The sequence below is a fragment of the Sapajus apella genome, unplaced genomic scaffold, assembly GCF_009761245.1.
Source record: "Sapajus apella isolate SASKATOON/1434 unplaced genomic scaffold, GSC_monkey_1.0 scaffold122, whole genome shotgun sequence".
In the NCBI taxonomy this organism is placed as follows: domain Eukaryota; kingdom Metazoa; phylum Chordata; class Mammalia; order Primates; family Cebidae; genus Sapajus; species Sapajus apella.
Genome location: NW_022437062.1, coordinates 491857 through 515608, shown reverse-complemented (window position 1 = coordinate 515608; position 23752 = coordinate 491857). Strand labels below are relative to the sequence as shown.

Below are 23752 nucleotides of genomic sequence, written 5' to 3'. Positions count from 1 at the left end.
GGCGAACTGTGGAGGAGGGGCGCGCCGCGGCCCGAGCCGCCGGGCCCTGATGGGCGGGAGCGGGGTGGAGCGGCAGCGCCTGCCACGCAGCCCTGGGCGCTGGGCTCCGCGGCCGCGCTCCCGAGACAGCCGCGGGTCCAGGCAGGTGGGGGAGGGCGCTGCTCCCGTCCTGAGGTGCCAGGAGCCACCAGCAGCCATCCAGGTGACTAAGCCGGCCCACAGGCATTGAGTCACCACCCGCCTCGAGCTGTTCCTGCTTCTCCTTTGCATCTGATTATTTTGGGAGCTGGAAACTTGGAGCTGCACCTGAGTCCCGCCCCTTCTAGCTCCCCCCTCCCTACCTTGGGCTCCAGGAAGATGGGACGTGCTGTGAGTCTGCTCCCACCCCCTAAAGATATGGAAGATGCTGTGGGGGCCAGAGGTGCCCACAGGGCTGTGGCAGCAGGCAGAGTGCAATAGCAGATATGGTGGTCAGGCTGCCGCTGTGTGTCCTCTGGAGGTGTCGGGACAGAAGGGCAGTCTTGTTCGAGATGACTGGAGTCCTTCCGGGCTGGCTCTGAACTCATCTCCCACGGGGATGTTTCTGTAAAGGAGTGGCTTCTGGGGTCGGAGTGGCATTTGGAGAGCGAGGCTGGATTGGCTTAGGCTGGCCTGGGCAGGTAGGTGGCTCCGTGCTGGGCGTGGACCCACGTGTGTGTGAGTGCAAGAGCGTGTAAGCCGGGGTGTGTGCCATCGCTCTGCTGGGGCAGCAGCTGGGTCCAGCAGAGAGCTGGCTGGAGGCTTGACAGCAGTTTATCCTAATTGATGCTGGGTGGGCGCAGGCCCTGAGATGGGCGTCAGGGAGAGGGGACGCCAGACACACAGCCTGAGCAGGGTGAGGAGCAGCTGCCAGCCCCAGCAGGCCCAGGCCCTGTCTGGGTGCACAGGACAGAGACACAGCAAGATGCCCAGGTAGGAAGCCGTCCAGAGGGGCTGGCCAAGGGTGGGAGCCCATCACCCGGGGGCTGGACAGACCATCAGCTGCCCCCTCATTCTGGCAGGCCTGGGTACCAAGGAAACAGCTTCCTACCGAGAACCTTGTCACTCTCCCATGCAGGGCCAGGCAGCACCCATGTGCGTCTCTGCTGAGCTCACAGGGACACATTCAGTGAGAAGGGCGCTGGCCAGGGCATGGCTTCCCACAGTCAGGACCCAGTGGGTGCCACCCTCAAGCCCCTGGTCCCCACAGGGCATGCCCCAGTGTGTGTCAGGAGAAGGGGGGAGGTCCCACCTCCCCCACACAGCTGGCAGCTTTGCGGGCACACCGGTGAGTAAGCTGCTGGAGGGAGGGGGGCTGTGTGCCCACAGAGGCAGGACCACACCAACCAGGAGCCTTCAGGAGAAGAGGCTGGGAGAGAAAAGCACTGAGGTTTCTTTTCCTTTTTTTTTTCTTCTATTTTGCCTGAAGGGAGTGCCGCTTCCTGGGTTAGAGACAAGCACCAGCCTGCAGTGGAGAACGTGGGGCCCCGCTGCCCAGAAGCAGCAGCCACGGTAAGGTCCCCACTGCCGCTGCGTGCTCAGGCTTCCTGGGTTAGGGACAGGAGTGCCCAGGTGTCCAGGCTGCCCCCCCCATCTGGTACAGGGTGGCTAACTCCACAGCTGTGGGTTCCTGGGTCAAGGAGCCCCATCCCCACCCAACCTGCACCCCCTTTCCAGATTGACTGTGAAACAATCCAATCCCAGCTGCACTCTGGCTCCCCAGCTAGAGGGAGAGATGCTTGTATATGCTGTTCCTGCAGGTGCTTCCTGCACCTTCTGGGCAAAGCCAGTGCCACCAGGACAACCCTCTACAAGGCCTCTCTCGCCTTATCGCCTCAGGGACATTTCCCTCACGTATTCATTCCACAAATACTTAGCGCGTACTGCTGGGTCCCGGGCTCCAAGTCACACTGTTTTGCTGGGCATGACCTGGCACAGATTCTGACTCTGAAACTCAGCATCAGGGCAGGTTCAGGGAACTGCCTGGCCAAGCATGGTCACTCCTCACAGGCCTTGGGCTCCCCACCTCTGCTGCAGGGAGGATGACCTGGTCAGCTTCAGGGACATCGGGCCCAGTGAGCTTGGGCCTATAAAACACTGGGCCCACCAGGAAGAAGGCTAATGTCCTGCAGGCTCCAGTTGTCCTTTCCCTGGCATTGTACACCAAGAGGTTGATGCAGTTCTGCTTGGGGCCTTCCTGAGGCTGGTTCTGGTGGGAACTGGGCTGCAGGAAGAGAGGATGAGTTTAGGGGCTGTCGGGCCTGGGATTCAGCCCCATGGGAGCTCATCTAGCTGGGGTTGAGGCCTTTGGGCCAGGCAAGGAATCCCCTCTGCAGGCAGGCTTTCCTGGCAGTTGTCCCAGTCCAAAGCTTGGAGGTGGCACCTGGGAGCCCTAGTGGACCAGAGGACCTGGTCCAGAAAGGGTCGGCACCAGAAGAAACCCTTCTGGGAGCATCTGATTTGGCTGGAAGCTCCGTGCACCTGAGCGTGGGTTGTGGGGACTACACGGCTGGCCCAGTGCCCTGAGGACAGACTGAAGCTCTGTGAGCGCTCTGGGCCCTCCCAGACTTGCCAGGCACAGGAAGGGTGGAGAGGGTGAGGTCTCCAGCCAAGGAAACCCCGCTCTGTCCACAACACCTAAGGATGACCAAAAAGTCCCCCAACCTGGAGGACCACATGGGCTCAGAGTCAGGAGGAACCCATAAGTGTCTCTCCCGCCATGAATTCCCATACCTGGCTCCAGATGAGGAGAATGACCCAGCTGTGGGGTATCTCCTGCTTCCTCACAAAAGGTGACTCTCTCCCTGGGAGTCTTCCATGTATGTAGACCTGGGCAGGGCTGCTGCCCAACTGGGGACAGAGGGACAAGGGTGTCGAGCACCAGGCAGACAGCAGGCCAGCAACAGGCAGCAGGCGGGGCCAGGAGGGAGCAGAGAGTGGGGCCCAGGGCAGGCTGGGCAGGAAAGGAAAAGGCTGCCTGGAGTCCTGAGGGCTCAGGGAGGACTCCAGACAGCTGGCTTTCTTATGCCAGCCTGCATCTATGGGAGAGGCCCTCTGCACAGGGGACTGGGCAGGGAAGAGGCCGAGACGCCGAAAGACTGCATTCCTCACCCAAATGGCCCAGAGATGCCTACCGCACACAGTGTCCTGGGTACAGAAGGCAGCAAGGACCCACGGGAGGCTGTCCTGTGGCCTGAAGCAGAGAGTCCTTCCTCTAAGATACTCACCACCCTGAGCAGGAAGGCCAGGCTGCAGGAGCAGTGCCTGAGACCTGGGCAGCAGGAAGGACCCCAGCAAAGCTCATCAGGAGTCATTTGGCCGCCTGCAGCTAGTGGGCCTCAAGGAAGGAGGCCCTAGGTAGAAAGAGGTGGACTAGTCAGCAGGTTGGGGTGGAGCATTGTAAATGGAAGCTTCTGAGGCAGAATGAGTTCTCAACTTCCTGAAGCCCACAATGTCCCTCCTGTCCAGGGCAAGCAGTCTGCCTGGGCCTGGGAAGCTCCCCCATCTGAGGAGGTACCCTCCACCCCATCAGAGCTCGGCCCTAGGGCCCAGGAAGGGCTAAGATGAGAAGAGTGACACGTGAGATAAAGGGGAACATGTCTCCTCCAGGCAGGGTGTGGGGTCCCGGCAGCTCCTTGTTCTGGTGCACAGGCTGCCAAGCAGATGACAGCCATGGCCTGATCACTAGGTGCAAGCAGTGGTGGTGGGAAGAGGGGGTGGACATGGCAGGACAGAGCTCATGCCCTTACAGGCCTGCAGCAGAGGAATGTTGGAAAAGCTGAGCTGAGCGTGGGGCCAGCCCCACCAGAAACAAGTGGAGCCACAAAACCACGATCAGCCCCCGGGTGGCTGCGTCCTTTTGCCCACGCTGGGCCCCAGACTCATTGCTGAATTTGGCAGCCATGACCCATCCAGTCCAGATAACTTATAAGTTTACACCAATACTGGGCAATGGTTGTTCACATAGAACTTTATAAAGATGGACATAAAAAAGATAAGTTGAGGATGACAGGCAAAGGAAGAAGCAGCTTCTGTCTGCAGTTGCAGGCAGGAAGAGCAGGCTCAGGGAGAGACACCAGGGCGGGAAGAGGCAGGACGGTGGTTGTTAGGATGGTGGTTGGTTAATGCAGTCAGCAGCGTGAGCCTCAGGCCCCTGGCTGCCTCTTCCTGGTGACTCGGGCAAGTTACTTCATGTCTCTGGGTCTCAATTTCCTCTACTGTCCGACAGAGATAAGTATAGTACCTGTGAGTTAAGGTTGTTGAGAGGATTAAATGAGATAAGTGAATGCTCTGAACAGCATGGTTGGCATGCACGTATTCAGCAAAAGAGAACTGTTACCAATGTGGTGATTACGGGTACTGGAGGAACAAAGTGCCCGGAGAGACCTTCATGTTCAGGGGAATCAGGAAAGGCTTCATGGAGGAGGTGACTTCGAAAGAACCCTCCTCTGAGGAGAAACGAAAGCGCTCAGAATGCCCAGGAAGGGTAGGAAGAAACATGATGCCAGGTCTATTTTTTTTCCCAAATAGCACATTGTTTGTCCGCTGAGGCTTTCGAAGTAATACTGGAGACTCCTCCTTCTGGGGTCTAGACTTGAAGTGGCTGCACCTATTGGAGGTATTAAGAGTGCCGCTGTGGCCCTGGCCCCACTCCTTTCTGGGCCTGGAAGCTTTTGTCACATGCTGGCCCTGACTCCACAAGGAGCTGTGTTCTGCTGAGCCCCATCTAAAGCAGACACTTGGCGGTGTGGCCGGCAGAGGGGCAGACGGGGCACGTGGGCTCCTGGACCACTCTGGCAAATGGAAATGCCTAGTAATCGGGAGGCTCTGTCTCAGAGACTTTCTGTTTTTTCTACAAAGGGTTATCCATTCTGTGAATTTAGGAAAGGTAATCCTGAAGTCTATTCACCTCAGAAAAACGAGGCAACTCCAGAGTGTGACCGGCTTTCATGGGCTGGGGGAGCTCACGTGAGAAAACAGGTTCCCTCATAACCACACAAGGAGTCACAACCACCTCGGCCCCAGCAAAGGGACACCACTGCTGGCCAGGATTTCCTACAAAACCTCATCACCGCGTACAGGGACAGTGATGACTTTTTTTGTACACCTGTGGATTCTCTGTGGCAACCTGTTCTTCCTGTTCCCCTAAAGTGCTGCGTCGGTCAGCAAACCCTAGTGTCTCTCAGCCCAGGCAGCAATCTCCTGTGCTCTGGTCTGCCCATAGCCTCCATGCAGTCAGCTCCCTGGGCCTCTGGCTAAGGGTCTGGAAGCAGAGCTGTGTCCTTCAGGCTGTCAAGGACCTGGTGAGGGGTCCTCTGGGTGTCCAGGGAAGCAGGTCCAGAAAGCTCAGGTCAGCTGGGGCTGTGTTTTGATCTCTGTTCCCATTGCAGTGGGGACCAGCCCACTCAACTCAGGAAAGAGCAACAAACCAGTCACCTCACCCAAGGCCTCCTGCTGCCTGCCTGGTGACCAGGACCCTAAAGGCTGCAGCAGTGGCAGAGTTAAACTTTCAAACCGGGAGGACTCGTTCTGTGGTTCAGCTTCCTGGCCTGGAGAGTCTCCAGCCTCCATTTCCTTGCTTACGGAATTGTGCAATAAAGCACAGAGGGTGGATGGAGTGAGGGGACCAGTTATGCCGCAGCCTCCTGCGCCACCGGAGCACAGTCCCAGGTCAGCAGGGAGGAGCTCCAAGGAGGAAAAGGCTGCCCAGGAAGGAGCTGGCCGTCTCAGACTGCCGTAGCACATTCAAGCCAGAGGGAGTCCCTGGAGGATGTTTCATCCAGCCCCATGATTTTAGAGTGGGAAGCAGAGGTCCAGAGAAGGAAAGGGGGTACTGAGACCACACAGCTAATAATGGCAGTGTCGGTTTCCAGCCCAGGGATCCCCAAATGCCTGCCCAGGACTCTTGCTACCCAGGCTGCCCATGCTTTCAAGGGGCCCTTGCGGGAGCAGGCAACAGCCACTGGGTAAACTGATGTCTTGGGAGAGGTGGCCTGGCCTGATGTATTGGGAGGCTAGGCAGGTACCCTTCGATCCTGGGTGCCTCCTGCCATCCCTGCTGCATCCTGCTAGACACAAAACCACAGCCCAGCCTGTGCTTGTCAGTCAAGTGCTTCCCAGGGAAAAACTTTGCACACAGCACCCGGGCCACTCCTGCGGACCAGGCCACTCGCTGATGAAGAGATCTAAGTAATTTATAAATGGATTGACTCAAGTTCTTTTTGTCCCAGGTAACTTCATGTCTTAAGCCAAAGAAGGGAGTCATGCTGAGTGTCAGAGATGAAACAGAGATTCTGGGGCAGAGGGTAGGGAAGTCACCTGAGAGGCCCTGTTCCCCAGGCGATCTTCCCATCGGTGGAGATTTTTGACCGCAGGCAGGCATTTACATGTCCAATAGCCACCATCAGAGGTCACTTCCCAGAAGCAGGAGGCCTGTCACCTGTTACCAGTCACAAGGCCCAAGTTAGACAAGAAGACTTTGTCTATTCCACTAGAGTGGATCTTGCTGGAAGGTGATGTGTCTGGGATTCAGAAAGGCAGGGAGAGGTAGAGGTCTCAGATCCTGGGAGGGATGGAGCCGGACCCAGGGGGAAGAATGCAAGGCCAGGAGTGAGCAGGCATTCAGGGCTCCTGTGGAGGAGAGGGCGGTCAGGACAGGAGGAGGGGCTGCCTCATGGATGATGAGGCCCATCATCCTAGCAAGGGCTGTTGTACCAGCCACTGATGAGGGTATGGCAGTGGTGTCACCAGGATAGCACGGCCCCGCCACATGGCAGTTAGGTCCTGCCTTCTGACCTAGGGCACATGCGGAGGCCACAGACTCTGGGCCAGCTAGTTAGTGTTCCTCGGGGGCCGCACAGCCCAGGGCCTGTGAGTTTTGTGCATCTGGAGCTAAGGTGCTCTGCCCGAAGTGTTGGGGGCGGGCCTCAGGCAGCCAATATCCTGCTTCCTCACACCCTTCTCTTCCCTGGGGGCCTGGGCCCTCACCTAGTCAGACACAGGCCTCTGCTCCCCCACACTTACCTGTCCTTCCTGAAAGTCAGGCACTGGGCTCCACACAGGGGTGTCACAGTCTCAGCCCTGCCCCAGTCTCAGACCTGAAGCAATCCCTGGAAGCTCAGAAGAGAGAAGACAAGACAATGAAAGTTTTCCATTCAAGGAGGCATCCAGCTGTTAGTTCTGCCAGCAAAACTGCTAGCCAGAGAGCTAAAGTGCCAGTGAAAGGTATTTGGATAGAACTTTGGAGGCCATAAAGAGCAGGCACTGCAAAACAATTGTAGCGAAAGATATGAAATGAATCTGTCACATTTAAAATGAGTGTCCTTACCACAGATCTGGCTCTTGCTGTTCCCCAGCCCTTCCCAGGGTAGCCCAGGATGCACCTGGGATGGGCATCGTAGCCTGCAATGGTCCTGCATCTGAGGGGCTCCTCCTGGGTCACCGGGCCCCTTTGGGACTGTTAGTCAGGTTTAGCCCCCAGTGTCAGCTTGTGTTTGGGGAGGATGGCTTTATGGATTCTCGCTGGCACAGGAAGCCTAGTACAGATGCAGAGCTTGAGAGAAAGGCAGGCAGAGAGAGGATCGAGGTTCTGCTGAGGCCCAAGGTATCAGCAGGACACGTCTGTCCAGCAGCCAGGTGGGGACCCATGGGCTTTTCCTAAACACCTAGCCAGGCCCCAGATAGTGCTACTCCCCGGTGCTGGGCCCTCCTTCTGGAATCTGCGGTGAACAGACCTGTCGGGTTGATTTAGCAGCAAGTGGTAGCCTTGTCTTCTGGACAAATCTGCAGATTCTACTTTATGGCACATCAAACCTGGCTGCAGTGTGCACGCCCGGGGGCAGGGAGGGGAGCTTTCTCCTTGGTCCCTTCTGTAGCTGTGAGGGCTGAGGATTAACAATCTCTTGCCCCGTTTGGGGGTGCTGCTACTCCACAGCCCTGTACCCCAGTGCTCTGGACCCCATCATTCTACCACCTTCCTGAGGGAGAGAGGTATGCTTTCCATTACACACATCAGGAAACTGAGCCTGGAGACATGCTGTGAGTCTAGAGGCAAGAGAGCTCCCATCCACCGGACCCCATGGCTATGCAGCTAGACTCCGTCAATTTGCCTTCTGCCTGGGTACCCCAAGGGCCTGGCAGTGTCAGCTCCCTTGGCTCCCACTTCCAGGCACTCGGAGGTTGGGAAGTTTGCATCTCCCTCTTGGCCCTATCAGCAGAGAGAGATGGGTCCCATCGGGGTGAGAAGCAGGAAGAAGCAGGTGCTGGGCAGCCTGGAGGAGAGGGAGAAGAAAGGATTTTCTCCAAAGAGTGCCTCTCTCCCAGGCCTCCAGGGTGAGAAGGCAGCAACCCTCTGGGAGCCCAGGCTCCACAGGGCTCCTCCTGCCAAGCGTCCAGCACACATGCCCCACCTCCCAGCAGGTCCTGCCTGAGGGTCTGAGGGAGCTGGGCCCACTCTAGGTCTGTGAAGGGCAGATGTGAGAGGCAGGGACTTCAGGCAGTTTCCGGCTTCTGGCCAGGGAAGCTTAGCACCCGATTCCTAGCAGGGAACTCAGTGACAGAGTAGGGGAACTCGAGGACCCCTCTGCCCCTCACACCCAGTGCCAACTGGGGATCCTCATGTGCTACTCAGAAACAGGGGAGGGACAGTCCTCCTACCCCCACGCCAAGCCCTTTTGTGTCTCATGTGACAGCTTTCCTGGGCAGTGATTCTTTTAAATGCAAATACCTTCTATTAAGGTCTGAGTTGGTCTCCCCCCACCGCCCATTCAAACATTCCATGGAACCAGAGATCTCTGAGCAGCACAGAGTTGAGAGAACCAGCTTTGGGGTCAGATACACCTCGGTTCAAATTCCAGCTCCTCCATTTGGTAACTGACTTTGTCTGGACTGGATAACAAAATACTATGGACTGGTGGCTTATAAACAACAGAAATTTATTTCTCACAGTTCTAGAAGCTGAGAAGCCCAAGAGCAAGATGCTGGCAGATCTGGTGTCTGCTGAGGGCCTGCTTCCTGGTTCAGAGGTGGCTGTCTTTTTGCTATAACCTCGAAGATGGAAAGGGCCAGGGATCTCTCTGGGGGCCTCTTTCATAAAGGCATGGACCCCATTCATCAGGGCTCTGCTTTTGTGACTTAATCACCTGCCAACAACCCTACCTCCTAATGCCCTCATATTGGTGATTAGGTTTCAACAGATGAATCTTGGGGAGACACAAACATTCAGTCTGTAGCAGGACTTGGGAGACCTTCAGCTGTTCTTTAACCACTCCGAGCCTCAGTTTCCTCATTTGTTAAATGCGAATAGTAATAGTATAGGACTTCCATCCCAGGGTTGTGGTGAAGACTGACTGAGGCAGCACAGGTACATAGCTTCGTTCGGGGCCTGGCCCACGGGAAGCATTCCATCATTGGCAGGCATGATTATTTCTGTTATTAGAGGAGAGTGGAGTTGCCCAGAGGAAGGCACCCTGGAAGGAGTAAAAGAGCATGTTAGTCTCCTTCCTCACCCCCAGGAAGACGCAGGAAAGGGATAATGTGTTTGTCTTTCTAAACCACAGGCTGACCTGTATCTTTCCTCTTTGGCCCTAGCCCGGGCACTCAGCCCTGGCTGTTGGTGCTCAGATGTTACAACAGGCCCCGACAGCCACAGGCTGAAGGATAACCAGGAAGCGCCTGCCCCACCTGATGTGCCCACTTGCTGCCCTCCCGTCCATACTGGTCTGCCAATGCCTCTGAGATGGCAGCACTCCAACAGCCATGTCCCGTGGTAAAATGTCTGTGTGGGTGTCTCTTCCATTGCTCCTGCCCAATTTGTAGAATGGAAGTACCTGGACAGCTCCTTCAACCAGAAGGTCTGTGCCAGCCGCCAAGGCTCCTCAAAGGAAGGTGTGCCTGGAGCCCCCTGGGCTCAGCACAGCAACCTGGGAACAAGGCCAGAGGGTGGCACGTGGATGCTGCAGGAGACACTGTCCCCAGACTGCTCCTGATGCTTCCTGTGCTGTTGTTCTGCCCTTTCCTCCTGGGCAGGGCTGAGCTGGGCATGGATCAGAGGAGAATAGAGAAGGGAGAGAGTCACACACAGGAATTAATCACTCAGGACCTACCCTGAATGGCTGACTCAGTGTGAATCCCCAGCTGTCTCAATGTGCGGGAAGAGCTGTCTCAATGTAATGGGGAACCGTGCAACCCAGTGCAGCTGAACCTCGTGTAGACAAGACTGGAAGTCCAGAAAACTGGCGTTGTGCTGGACCTGAGAGGTTCCCTACTCTAGTCTTGTATCCAGTTCTCTGGCCTGCCCGACTGATAGTTATTCTTGAATACCTCCAGTGATGGGGGACTCATTACCTCCTTGGTCAGTCTAACTTGAGCCTCTGCCTCTCTCAAGGCCCCAAACCCACTGTAGCTCCCAAGGGGTGGGAGGAACCCAGGGTTTCCTAGAGTTAGTCTCTATAGGGTGAGGATGGGACTTGGCTAGTAGCCATTCTGGGGTACCTAAGCCTGGATTCAAACCACATTAAAGACCAGTCCATTTCTGGTAAAATTCTAACATTCATACTTTATTGTAGTTCCATTCAAAAGTACTGCTTGGAGCTGTGGTTCTGGTATGTAAGACATTTGTAGTAAAAGAAAATAATTCGCATGTGCATTCATGAATCAGTAAAAATAATTTAGGGTGTTGACTCTAGGTTAGACAATATCATGCGTTTCATTCTAGCTTTGGTTCATGGTTCATTTCAAATCCTCAGCAACCAATCTCTCCCGCCCCCTACCCGCCTCCACGCAGCACATTCTGCTTCTGTAGCCAGCATTTGGCCAGTGCGCCCATGTCCCTGGGTAACTAACCTGTCGGGGGAGCAATTCTTGTATCACCTGGTCCCCCTCCCATGGCCCCTTTACCTGAGGCCTAGCAGTCAGCTTCCTGGGTGACCACAACAGGTCAGAGTTTGTCAAAGAGAGTCAGATCTACCGTATTGTCCAGTCAGAGGAAAGAGAAAAAATCCGTGTGGAAAAGACACAAAGAGGAGGAGGAGGAGGAGACGGAGTAAGGAAAGGAGAACAGAGACTAAATATAAGTATGTGTTGGGGATGTTGGGGACAGCAGTGAGGACCTATGGTTAGCTGACCGCCTCCCATACCACTGTCCCATAGCACACAGGACCAGCATCTGCAGCTGGCACCATGCTTTCCCTAGGAAAGCTGAGGGTATCAGGCTTGTGATGCAGCCACACAGGGTACAGACCTGTTTGGGGCTGGCGGTTCCCACGGGTTGCCTGAGCTCTATTTGGTGGGTGCCTTAAACTGTGTGTAACCAATAGAGCCTGTACTACAAAGGATTGAGCCATGAGTAGCACTGATATGTCTAAAGAATCCGTGAACAAAAATAGGTGGCCATAGTGACCTCAGTTAATCATTGAAGTCTGAGGTGCCTCACAGTGATTTTTGAAGTCCCTGCCCTGTCCTTGGTCCCTGCTCTGTGACACTGGCAGTCACCCAGCCACCACTTGAGAGCAGCCATTTGGAGTCCAGATGTACTGAGTTTCCAAGCCAGAACCTCCTCAGCACTCAACCAGCAAGCAGCCTCTCTCTGGGGTGATCCCTGCCCCTTCCCCCAATATAGAAAAAACCCTGTACCCCAAAAGAAACATGGTACAGGGTATCCAAGAGTGAGTCCCTTGGAATGGCCATTCTGATCTTAGGCAGGGACCACTGAGGACAAGCAGGCAGAGGGCTCCGGAACAGTCCCCAGCCTCTCCAGGGGCAGGGTGCTCCTGGAAGCTCTCTGTCTGCGCGGGTCTTTTGCCCTAGGACTTAGGCTAGAAGGTCCTCAAGACTCAGGACTGTGCAAGGTCTGACAAGGGAATTGTAATCTCTTAAATCCCGCTTTCCTGCCTGCACAAGGGGCTACCCCAGCACAGTCTTGGGGCCCTGTCCACATAGGACAGACCATCCAAAGTGCCAGGGTTTCGGACTCCCGCGTGGGCGCTCCAGGATGTGTGGGTGGACACAGGCGGCCTGGCTCAGGTCCGGGAGAGTCCGCCCGCGGCTCCGGAGGGTGCATCTGCTTTGAAAGTGAACTAGTGGATTACACACAGAGCCGGCGCTCAGCTGGTTCACCAGGTCGGGTCTCTGTGCGGCAGCCACCTAGCCGTGGAGCCGCAGGCAGGTCCCCGCGGCTGTGGCCAGGCCAGGGCCCGGAGGCGAAGGGCGGGCGGGAGCTGGGGCCAAGCAGATGGAGAAAAAGAGTTGGGCAGCGGGGCGCCCCTCGGGCAGAGCGGCTCCTGGCCAAGGCCCCAGCGACCCTCGGCAAACTTCTCCCGGGCTCTGGGTTCGCCGCCGCGTCCTACCTGAGGCCACACCCTGAAATCAAAATTACGGCCAGGTGAAGCCGACGCCGCACCAACGTGTAAGCGCGGCCCCTCCTCGGCGTTCCCGCGCCGAGGTTCCTCCCGCGGAGGGCGGGCCCGGCTCCCACGGCCTTTTCGAGCGTTCCTGGGCTTCCCGCTCCTCAGGTGGGTGCCCTCGCCGCCCTGGAGGGTGGCAGCGAGGGGATGGACCTCCAAACACGCGCGGTCCCCTTCCCAGAGGTGCATTCTCCGAAGTTCGGGACCAGCCGGTCCCAGGCGAGGGGCCTTGCGCGCAGGCACCGGGAGCTCCGAGCCCCTGAAGCGGGACCTCCCTCCGCGAGCGCCCGCCCGGCGCGGGGCATTCGCGTCCCCGAGAGGGCGCAGCAGTGGGGCCTGTGAGGGGGGCCGGGTGGCCGCGCCGGGTCGGAGTGCGGCTGGAGAGGGGCCGCCCCGGAAGCGGTGCTGCGCCCAGCGTCCCCTTCTCCCCAGGAGCCCCGCGAGGAGCCTGCCGCCTCTTGCACCTGAGCCAGGAGTTCATTCGGGAGGCGGGCGCGGGGCGGTTCCCAACCCTGGACGCCGGCCAGTCGCAACACCCGCGGGGACACTTGCTACATTTGCCATAATGCATTTCTGATCTGTTTCTGCGCAGGCCTGCGGAGGACTGGCCCAGGAAGGTCCCAGGTGTTCTCTCTCCTCCGCGCCTCAGAGAGCAGCCCACTGAGGGGTGAGGAGTCGCGAGAAAGAGGCGGAAGGCACCAGGAGGTGAGTGAGCGGCCCTAGGGCCTTCTGCACCCATTTCGAAGAGCAGTCAGGGAGGGACAGTGGGCAGGCGGGTGGCCCTCCGGGGCTGGCTCTTTCCTGGTACTGCTAGGCCGCAGAGGTGGTCCCCCTTCTGGGTGCTGTCTCTCGACCCTTAGTGGGTGCATGTTAATTCACTTCCACCGTTTCGCCCCATGGCCCCACGGTAGGCTGGGAGACGGCAAGACTTCAAATGGCCTGCCCTGCCCCTGGGCCCATCTTCAGAGGTCTGATTGCCATCAGGTCTTCTGTTTGGGTTAAGGGTGTCGCTGAGGCAGAGTGCAGGGAATTCGTGCTGGGAAAGAGGTTCCCAAACAGGAAGGGTGGTGGCAGGCCCAGTTCTCCTGCAGGAGTCACAGGTAAAGCTGCCGCTCATTCGCCACCTCTCCAGGCCTGCCGAAGTGGCATCCTATCTGGAGTGTAGGTGCTGCCAGAAGCACCAGAGGCTAAGCCATGAAGAGCTCCCCAGCGTAGGCTGCGTTTTCTGTATCTTACCCTATTCTAGTGGGTTTTGGGGGGTTTTTCTGATGTTTTTCTGGATGAGGGGGGCATAGGTTGCCACACTGGGTGGAAAAGCCGCCCGATTCCATGCAAGGTAATGATCAGCCTGCAATGCCATGAATTCTCCTCCATAGGATATAGAACAGTGGCTGAGGACACATTTGGAGCCAAAAGGGTGGGCTTTGAATCCATCGGACTTTGCCTATGACTCCTTAAACAAGTTGCTTCACTTCTCTACACACTTTTTTTTTTTTTTTTTTTTTGAGACGGAGTTTCGCTCTTGTTACCCAGGCTGGAGTGCAATGGCGCGATCTTGGCCCACTGCAACCTCCGCCTCCCGGGTTCAGGCAATTCTCCTGCCTCAACCTCCTGAGTAGCTGGGATTACAGGCATGCACCACCATGCCCAGCTAATTTTTTGTATTTTTAGTAGAGACGGGGTTTCACCATGTTGACCAGGATGGTCTCGATCTCTTGACCTCATGATCCACCCGCCTCGGCCTCCCAAAGTGCTGGGATTACAGGCTTGAGCCACTGCGCCCGGCCTCTACACACTTTTAAATGACCTCATCTGTAAAATGGGAACGCGACTGCCTTCCTCCTAAGGTGGTCGTGGGGAGTAACTCTGGCAGTTGGCTGCCCGGTAAGCCTCCAGCTGCTGTGTTGGGAAGGACTAAACCACTACAAGGTCTCCCGTCCCGGACAACTTTGAGGGCAGTCTGGCTGTTTGGCAATCTATTGTCAGAGGGTATTAGAGTAAAGCTATAGGAGTAAAGTAAAAGTAAGAGACCTTGGAGGGCACATGGTGGGAGACCCTAATTCAGGGTCTCTGGACCTCGTGGTAACCAAGGGAAGGGGCCATTTCTGGAATAGGATCTGGCCTGGGCATCAGAAACAGCTGTGCCCCCTGCACATGTCACACATGTTTATGTGTTCATGGGTGACGGTTGAACTGTCAGTGTTGCCTGGCACAGAGGGAGCCTCTGGCGTGAGCGTCCAGTCCCATCTCTGTTCTGCATAGCTGTGTGATGCAGGGCAGGTAGTTTGACTTTTCTGGGCACTGGGCATTGTGGATGAGCTTGGAGTTTGGAGTCGGAGAGATCTGGCTTTGAATCCCAGCTCCACACTTACGATCTTGGACAATTACTTCTCTCTGAGCCTCAGTTTCTTCATCTGTAAAATGGAGCTGGCAATAGCTACAATTAGCCATTAGATGCCCTAATAAAAAGCACCTAGCACAGTATCTCCATGTGTTAGGCACTTTATAAGCATTTCCTTTTCTCTTGTCTCCTCCTCTCTCCAGCTCCCTGCTGTCTAAAATGGGCCCAGCAAAGCAGGTTCAGCTCAACTCACAGTGGTGCTGTGAATGTAAAGTGAGGAGGTGAAATAGGGGTCTGGAAAGTTAAGGGCTATAGAAAAGAGGCAGTCCTGTGATTAGGGATGCCAGAGGCTCCTTCTAGCTAGGCAATGAGGTCCCTATGCTGAGGGCCCAGACCTCTGTGTGCAGAGGCTTTTGAGAATCTGAGGTAGTGAGAGTGTCCCTGGCTTGCAGCCATCCCAGGAAGCCATTCTTCAGGTCTTCCCTTAGAAACAACCGCATGCCCAGGAAAGCCCAGCGCTGTGTACCAGGAGGAGAGAGGCAAGGGTTGGGATCCGAGATTCAGTAAACAGAGGTCAGAGGCTAGTCTGGCCTGAGCTGCTGCTGGACCGCAGCACTGTCCCTGCGGGCTGGAGCTGGGTGCAGGAGCAGGGCCTGAGTCAATATTGACCTTCCTTGGCTGGCTGACCTGCTCTTCAGCCTCTCATTTAGCTGGAGTGTTGACACAAGAGACTGACCGAGCTGTATTATTGTATTCTTTTAAACAGCAGCCCATTATCTCTCCCCTGGGGATTCACTGGGCCTGTGGCATGGGAATGGTGACAAAGGCAGGGAGCCCAAGCATTTTGGCAGGTTACATGCGGTGCTCTCTGCCTAGCGCATGCTGCATCTCTCTGGATCCCTCAAGTGGGACAGCAGAGCTTCAGGGTCCTCTCCGCACTCCCGCACATTGGCCCTGGGCAGGTTCTCTGAAGCTTGCAGGCATCCACATGAGCGCCACAACCTGGGTCTAGGACCCTCCTCCCCTGCGGGTGACAACCATGTAGAAAAGCAGATGACACATTTCTTCCCCTGTGTATTTTGAGGGCCAGGATAGGGAGCTGGGTCCCTCGAGTCATGTGAAGAGGAGCAGATGGCAGACTCAGACCCCAGTGAAGGCTGAAGTGAGACAGAGTTCAGCTCCACACAAGAACCATCGGGGGGATGGGGGACAGAAGTCAGGGGCCGCAGGGGGAGCTTTTCATCACTGAATGAGTTCTAGCGGAGTGGGGCAGCCTCCTGTTGGGAATGGCAGAGGGACTGAAATTTGGGCCAAGGGGAAGGTCAGACCCTGTCAGGAGCCCCATAGACCCTGCATTCCCATCTCTTCTGGCTGCAGAAGCTTGGCCTAGAGCAACATCTTTGAGGATTTTCTCTTGTTTACCATAGTCCCCAGAGCCTGGACTAGAGTGGGTGCATAATAGATACTTTTTGAAAAAAGGAATAGTATAATTTCCCAGTTGGGCACGATTGTACGCTCCTCTAGTCCTAACTACTCAAGTGACTGAGGTGGGAGGGTGCGTTGAGGCCAGAAGTTCGAGGCTGCAGTGAGCTATGATCACGCCACTGCACTTCAGCCTGGGTGACTGAGTGAGACTCTGTCTCTAAAAAAAAAATCTTTTTTTCTTTTTTATTAGCCACAAGATTAGAAATTTTAAAAAATTTTGAAACAAACTTCTGGAAGTAAAGTTTGAGAAAAATCCTTCTCACCAATGGGAATATTCCAGTGAAAGGCCGTCTTCTGTTCACAGTAATTCTCAACCAAGGGTCGAGTGAGGCCTGTCTGTCAGAATGTGTGTGGGGTGACAGTTCCCATTGGGGGTTACAAAGAGGTCAAGAAACCCTGCTGCAAATCTCAGGGCATCAGGCCCAGTCCTGGAGGTGACGGGGTCCTCTGGAGGCCACTCTGACAGGATGCGACGGTAGCAGGATACTTTCCTACATTCTGTAGAACTCAGGGGGGGCTGTGATTCTAGGTTAGGCCTTTCCCCAGAGTGTCTTGGGTGGGCCTGAGAATAACAGAAGCTGGTGTTGAGAGCAGATGGCGGCCGCAGCCAAGTTCATATCAGGGTCTGCGTCCGGCTCATGTCATGTCTGCCCCTTCTTTGCCTCTCGGCTTGCACAAGTCCCTTGCTCTCTCCTCCTCTGCATCATGGAGACAGTACTAGCACTACCTCACGGGCTTGTGGCGAGGAGATGACGTGGGTGAAACGCTCAGCCTGGAGCCCGGTACTTCTGCTGGGCCTTTCCTGAGTGACGACTGTGAGAAATACCCAAAGCTCCTCCGTGAGCAGGAACAGATGCTCCCCTCACCGTGCCTGGAGAAGCTGGCAGAGGTGAATTAATCCATCCCTTGTCACCTACAAAAATACCAAGGCCTACGGAAGGTGAGCAGGCCAAGGTCACAAGCCAGGACTTAGGAACACCAAGCGCCAGGTCCACACTGAGCCAGCGCTCAACCTTGTGGCCCAGGACATGAGCCCTGATAAGCAGTCCCGGAGCCTCCCTGCAAGAAAGACTGGGTGTGCCACCACCCCCCTCACTCCCTGGGGCCTTGAGCAACCCAGGAGCCAGGTCACTAGGCAGCAGCCTCCTCTCTTCCCAGTCACCCGGAAATGGCAAGGAGTCCCATCAGCCTTGTTTCTAACAAACAGCTTCCCAGCAATCCCAGTGCTTACACATACAACCCAATGCTGACCCCTCCAGGTGGCTGCAAACCCCTTTAGACTCACTTTCGGGAAGCCAGCTTCCCAGCCTCGGCGCGCTCTTGTTAGTCCCCTCAGTGGGCTGTGTCCTTTCCTTGAAAGAGACTCAAAACGTGGAAACACTGCCGGGTGCGGTGGCTCAAGCCTGTAATCCCAGCACTTTGGGAGGCTGAGGCGGGTGGATCACGAGGTCAAGAGATCGAGACCATCCTGGTCAACATGGTGAAACCCCGTCTCTACTAAAAATACAAAACATTAACTGGGCATGGTGGCGCGTGCCTGTAATCCCAGCTACTCAGGAGGTTGAGGCAGGAGAATTGCCTGAACCCAGGAGGCGGAGGTTGTGGTGAGCTGAGTCCGCCCAATTCAACCCCAGCCTGGTGAAAAAAGGTGAAAACCACACTAAAAAAAAAAAAAAAAAAAAAAATGTGGAAACAGCCCAAAGTCACTCCAGACCAGGTCTGGAGGGTCAGGTAGGTGTGGTGTGACCCTGTGGATACCACCACTTCTGGTGAAAAGCAGGGTGACGGGTTAGGAGGACAGCTGACGTGGGCTCACAAGGGCCCCAAAGGCGGTTCCCAAAGAGGCGTTCTGGAAATACCAGAGCACGTTTGGAACAGGCAGGTACATTCCCGAGGGGTCTGCCTCATACAGCAATGCTCATTTGAACGTCCATGCTCTGGCTTGAGGTTTAAATGCAGACATCCTCTGTAGTGCCACCCTGCATTTATGGGGCCCCAATGGCTCTGGTGGCTCTGGCATCCCAGGGCCCAGCCCATGGGTGTCTCCTCTCCCAAGAGGAGACCTAGTTGGGGAGGATAGCCTGCCCACAGTGCAGCTGCTTTTCTCATCCCAGATGTGGACACTAAACCAGCCAAGCCTCGGTGCCATGCTCTGGGAATCATTTTGTGTCTGTGAAACAGTAGCATCTGCCACAAAATTTACCCACCACCCATCAAGCCAAGGTTTCGGATTACCTGAAGTCAGGCTAAGACCCTGCAGAGGGGCAGTGGCTGCATCCTGTGCTGGAGGGAACACACACCTGCTGTTTCTGTAGCTTTTCATGGATGCCAGGCCCTGACCGTCACAGCCCCCACCATGACCTCTTTGAAACATTTTACTCACCACTTGCTGGGTGAAAAAACACCTGGTTCCTTGCAAGATAAAGGTCAGCCTGCAAGTTAGGAGAGCCCCAGGCCCCCTGGCCTCTGACTCACAGGTCAGCCCAGGAAAGAACATAGCAGGCTCCTTCCCTGGAGGGTCTGGCCCTGTCCTACACACTTCACACACATCCCGCGTGTTTCTGTTCATAAAGACCTGCAGGGAGGGAAAATAACCACAGCTGACTCCCTCTAGGGTAGGCATGGGGGATGGAGCTGGGGCTCTGGAATCAGATCTGGATTCAAACCTTAACTCAGTCATTTCCTGGTTCTGTGACCTCAGGCAAGTTGTTTAACCTTTGAGCCTCATCTGAATTTGTGGATAAGAATTCCTTCTTTCAAAAAAAAAAAATAAATAAAAAATAAAAAATAAAAATAAAAAAAAGAATTCCTTCTCTCAGGGTTGCATGAGGATTCAATGAGCTAACCCTCGGAAGGGGCTTAGCATGTAATAGGTGCTCAAGAAAATTTCTTCCCTCTCTGTCTCCGAGACTGCTGCTCCTGCAGCACCACTGTGGCACTCTTCAGTGATCCCAGGTACAAGGCTCCCTGAACTGTTCCACCAGCTCCGCCCTTGGGTTTACTGGGGATAGCAGCATTTCCTCCAGAAAGTAGGTGCCAGGAACTGTCAGTCCCCACCCGCCAGGCTCTGGCTGAAGGAAGCCCCACAGCAGGGAATCTTCCTTCTTCAACTGGTTTGGGCTGGACCCTTCCCTCCCAGCCCTGGGCATCGTCGCCTCCACCATGCAGTCATGGTCCAGCCAGCAGGAAGTTGCCTGCAGACATCCAGAAGAGGAAAGTTCAAAGTAGTCCTCGGAATCCTCAATGTGGCCTCCCTCCCCTGTGTTAGGGTGAGGTGTCAGCAAGGAAGGGCTGGGCCGTGCCTGAGCTGGCCGCCTGCCTCTGCCTGTTTCCACTTCAGGGCCTTAGGCCCACCTCACTTCTTTCAAGCTAGGCAGAAGAAAAGGCAGGGTCTGGTTCTCCAAGGCGAAGTCCTCCTCCTTCCACCTCCTGGTGTCTTCTTGGAGGAAATCTCCTCCTCTAGATGAATTGCGTGCAGATGGAGATGCTAGAGGGGAAACAGTAACAGCCGGCATGGCCCGTGTGACTTAGCCTTGGGGCCTCATGGCTGGTGCAGTATCCACCCTCCCTCAGCCCAGGGGCCTTGGAGATATAGATGGAAAAAGGCATGGCCCATGTGACTTAGCCTTGGGGCCTCATGGCTGGTGCAGTATCCACCCTCCCTCAGCCCGGGGGCCTTGGAGATATAGATGGAAAAAGGAGCCGTGGCAATGACAAGTGGAGGGCCCCTGGCTGGGCGAGTAGGTGTGCTCCAGGACGTGGCCTGATGCTGGGGAGAGGTAGGGCATGTTTTGTCCTGGGTGATTCACTTGTGATGACCAGGGCAGCAATAGCCCGTTCAGGAGGGCAAATGTCTCTTAGGCTCTCAGTCTCCATGGATCACTCTTCTTTTTAAATATTTTGTTTTCCATGGTGACTCACGCCTGTAATCCCAGCACTTTGGGAGGCCAAAGCGGGTGGATCACCTGACGTCAGGAATTCAAGACCAGCCTCACCAACATGGTGATACCCTGTCTCTACTAAAAATACAAAATTAGCTGGGCATGGTGATGTGTGCCTGTAATCCCAGTTACTCAGGAGGCTGAGGCAGGAGAATCACTTGAACCCAAGAGGCAGAGGTTGCAGTCCGCTGAGATTGCACCACTGTACTCCAGCCTGGGCGAAAGAGCAAAACTCCGTCTCAAAAAAAAAAAAATTTTTTTTTTTTTTTTTTTTAGAGAGGCAAGCCATTGTCTTTAAGGAAAATTTAGAAAAAGAGTAGAAAGATAGAGTAGAAGGAAATCACCTGTAGCCCCACCAGGTAAACAGGACAACTAATATTTTGATGTATTTCCTTCAAATAGCCATTGTATTTATACTGCACTGACAAATTACCATAGGCAAAATCTTCAAAGCTAATCCCCTACCCCTAATCTATATCATCAAGAATCCTACTTTGGGCAAAAAAAACCTTGATGGTTTAGTTTGTGTCTGGCACCCATGAGTGTGGACAGGTTTAGACCCCAGCAGGTCATGGGCTCCAGGAGTGCCCACCAAGCAGGGGGCCCTCATAATGACCACACTGGACCTGAGGGACGGGACAGCCAGGCTGCGGGTCCGCACCATCACTCCCACCAGCTTTATTATTTTACCTTTCACATTGAGGTCTGATCTGTCCGCATAATTTTGGGGTATGAGATGAGCTCATTCTTCCAGGTTCATTTTTTCCATGCAGATATTGAATTACTTCAGCTACATTTATTAAAAAGATCATCCATTCCCCCAGCATGTTCCAGGGTCACCTTTGTCATCCATCAAGTGACGTCATAAGAGTGGGTCTATTTTTGAATTCTCTCTTCTGTTCCATTGGTTCATTTGTCAATCTTTTTGCCAATTCCATACTAAATTATTGTAGCTTTATAATAAATCTTGGTATCTATTTAGTATAATTCTCCAACTTTGTTCGTTAAGATTGTCTTGGCTATTCCTGGTTCCGTTTCTCTATGAATTTTAGAATCAGTTTATCAATTTCTACCAAAGGAAGCATGCTGAGATTCTGTGTGAGACGGAAGTAAATCTGCAGGTTAACTTGGGAATAATTGACATCTTTATAGTATTGACCTTCTAATCTATGAACATTCTTTAATATCTTTAATAATGTTTTGTATTTTCCAATATAAGGACTCTGTATATCTTTTCGTTAGATTCTAGATATTTTGTATTTTTAATGTAAAATGGCATCTTTTTAAAAACTTCATGTTGTTACTGGTATGTAGAAATCCAGCTGATTTTTAAAAAGGTTGACCTTGAATCAGGGACCTTTTAAATTCACTCCCCAGTAGTTTTACGTAGATTCTCCTGCATTTTCTACTTACACAGTCAAGCTGCTTCACGCAGTGTTGGCCTCACCAGATTTCAGATAAGTCCGAGCGGCCTCCCTTTAGGTGGTTGATTTTGCAGGGCTAAATGATGGCCTCTGGTTTCTAAAGCGTTACTCCCTAGCACCACCCCTGCCCCCGCCCCGAGCCTGAGCTCAGCTGATTGCCTCTGCCAACTCCCACCCTCACCACCACCCCACCTGGCCCCAGAACAGCCTTGGGGGTCCTTCTTTCTCCTTTGGCCTCCCTGCTGCCTCTAGAAAGAACTTGTTCTGGAATGGCTCGCTGTCAGAGTGGACTCAGGAGAGGAACCCAGAGTCACTGGGACCATTTCCTCAAGATGCCCTCCCTGGGCATTCCTGCAGCAAAAGCTGAGCACTTGGCTGGGGCAGGGGAGTTGGAGAGAGGGGTGTTCTATGTTGGGGGGATTAGCCAGCTCTTCTTCAGCTGCAGTCTATGTCCCTGCACCTCCAGAAGACTTCACAGAGCTAGGGAGGAGGATGAAACAGGCAGCTCAACTCATCCAGGGATAGAGAGTATGTTCAAGAGACTGGGGGCGTAGACCTGCTGAATAGAGATTCTTCTGTAGCAGAAGGCAAAGGCCGTAATCCCAGTACTTTGAGAGGCTTAGGTGGATCATTTGAGGTCAGGAGTTTGAGACCAGCCTGGTCAAGATGGTAAAACCCTGTCTCTACTAAAAATACAAAAATTAGTCGGGCCTGGTGGTGGGCGCCTGTAATCTCAGCTACTTGGGAGGCTGAGGCAGAGAACTGCTTGAACACAGGAGGCAGAGATTGCAGTAAGCCACGATCATGTCACTGCACTCCAGCCTGGGCAACAGTGAGACTCCATCTCAAAAAAAAAATTAGCCAGGTATGATGGTGGGTGCCTGTAATCCCAGCTACTCAGGAGGCTGAGGCAAGAGAATCATTTAAACCTGGGAGGTGGAGGTTGCAGTAAGCCAAGATGGTGCCAGTGCACTCCAGCCTGGGCGATGGGGTGGCAAGACTCCGTTTCAAAAAAAAAGGCAGAAGCCAGGAGGGAGAACGACAAATTTTACCAAGCCATGATATAGATATGGCGAGGTCCCCAGGTCCCAGACCCCTGAAAGCTGGCATGACCCCTTTAACTGGTAAGTCTGAGCAAAAAGTGGTTTAGTGTTATTCCCAGACTTGTATCTGACCAAGTGCCAGTGTCTGGAGGGCCTGAGCTTCAAGACAGAGATGCAGAAAGGTACCATCACGAGAGGAACAGCCATCATATGTGGGAACTCTGCTTACTTCACACACCCGAAACCCTATAAGCTGTCTTTCATTAGCCCCACTGGCTTGGATCATTTCGGTAACTTGTTTAAAGTCTCTCCAAATTAGTGGGACCCTCCCTGAAAGTCACCTGCAACTCACACAGATTATTTTATTCCAAAGTGCTTGGTCTGTAAGGGTCCCACATGCATGGCTCTGCCCCTAGGGAGTGTTTGGTGGACTCCCAAAGCTGAAGGCACAGAAGCATGGCTGACACTGAGATGCGGCATGGGTGCAGATGGAGTCATGCATGGAGAACTCCCAGTGGGGAACCACTGGCCATCCAGGGCCCCTGCCTTTCTGCCAGCTGCCTCCCAGGTCTCTGACCTCCTTCAGAGCCTGCCAAAATGCCTAGAAAAATGCTGTTTCCAGAGCAGGAGCCAAAAGAGACCATGATGGCCTGTACTCCAGATCTTCGGGTGGATGAGTAGTCCAAGTGTTCAATCTAAGAATCATGTTTCAATTTGTTTATTGAAGCCTGGAAGTGACCTTTTCAGGTGACATAAGAACCCAGGGAGATGTTTTGAGCTTCTTCAGATTCAAAAGCGTTCAAGCGGCAGCCCTGGCCCTGTCTGCCATCAACCTGTGATCTCAGGCCCTGGGCTCCCCAGAAAGAGAAACTAGAGCAGCTCTTTGGAAGTGTCCCTTCCCTTCCCAGGCTCCCAGTGCCCCCCCCCCACTCAGATCTCGCCATGCTATCCATTGCAAGCCTGTGTCAATTCTGTGGATGGAGCTCAGCATGACCTTAGGCAAAGCCAGAATCAGCAAGGCAGAGGATACAGGCTTGATTGCAGGTTATGGTTTTTTTGGGTTTTTTTTTTTTTTTTTTTTTTTTTTTTTTTTTTTTTT

The 23752-nt window shown here is 54.4% G+C and overlaps 2 protein-coding genes across 9 annotated transcripts in view; one reads left to right on the top strand and one right to left on the bottom strand.

Moving 5' to 3' along the window:
- PAK6 (p21 (RAC1) activated kinase 6) overlaps nucleotides 1–23752 on the top strand; it is a 37881-nt gene that overhangs the window by 564 nt on the left and 13565 nt on the right. The window contains exons 1-4 of one of the 8 annotated variants that reach the window (XM_032261170.1): nucleotides 9–659; nucleotides 1097–1306; nucleotides 1448–1530; nucleotides 13012–13124. The gene's annotated coding sequence lies outside the window, so the exon portion shown is untranslated. Of the gene's footprint in view, nucleotides 1–8; nucleotides 952–1096; nucleotides 1307–1447; nucleotides 1531–12388; nucleotides 12528–13011; nucleotides 13125–23752 lie in introns of those variants that run through there. The other 7 variants (XM_032261168.1, XM_032261171.1, XM_032261169.1 and 4 more) reach the window with 7 other exon arrangements.
- Nucleotides 10547–12724, bottom strand: CUNH15orf56 (chromosome unknown C15orf56 homolog). The gene is given in 3 exon segments (XM_032261177.1): nucleotides 10547–12323; nucleotides 12325–12375; nucleotides 12494–12724. Coding segments are annotated over 3 exon segments (477 nt in total). The 3' UTR covers nucleotides 10547–12128.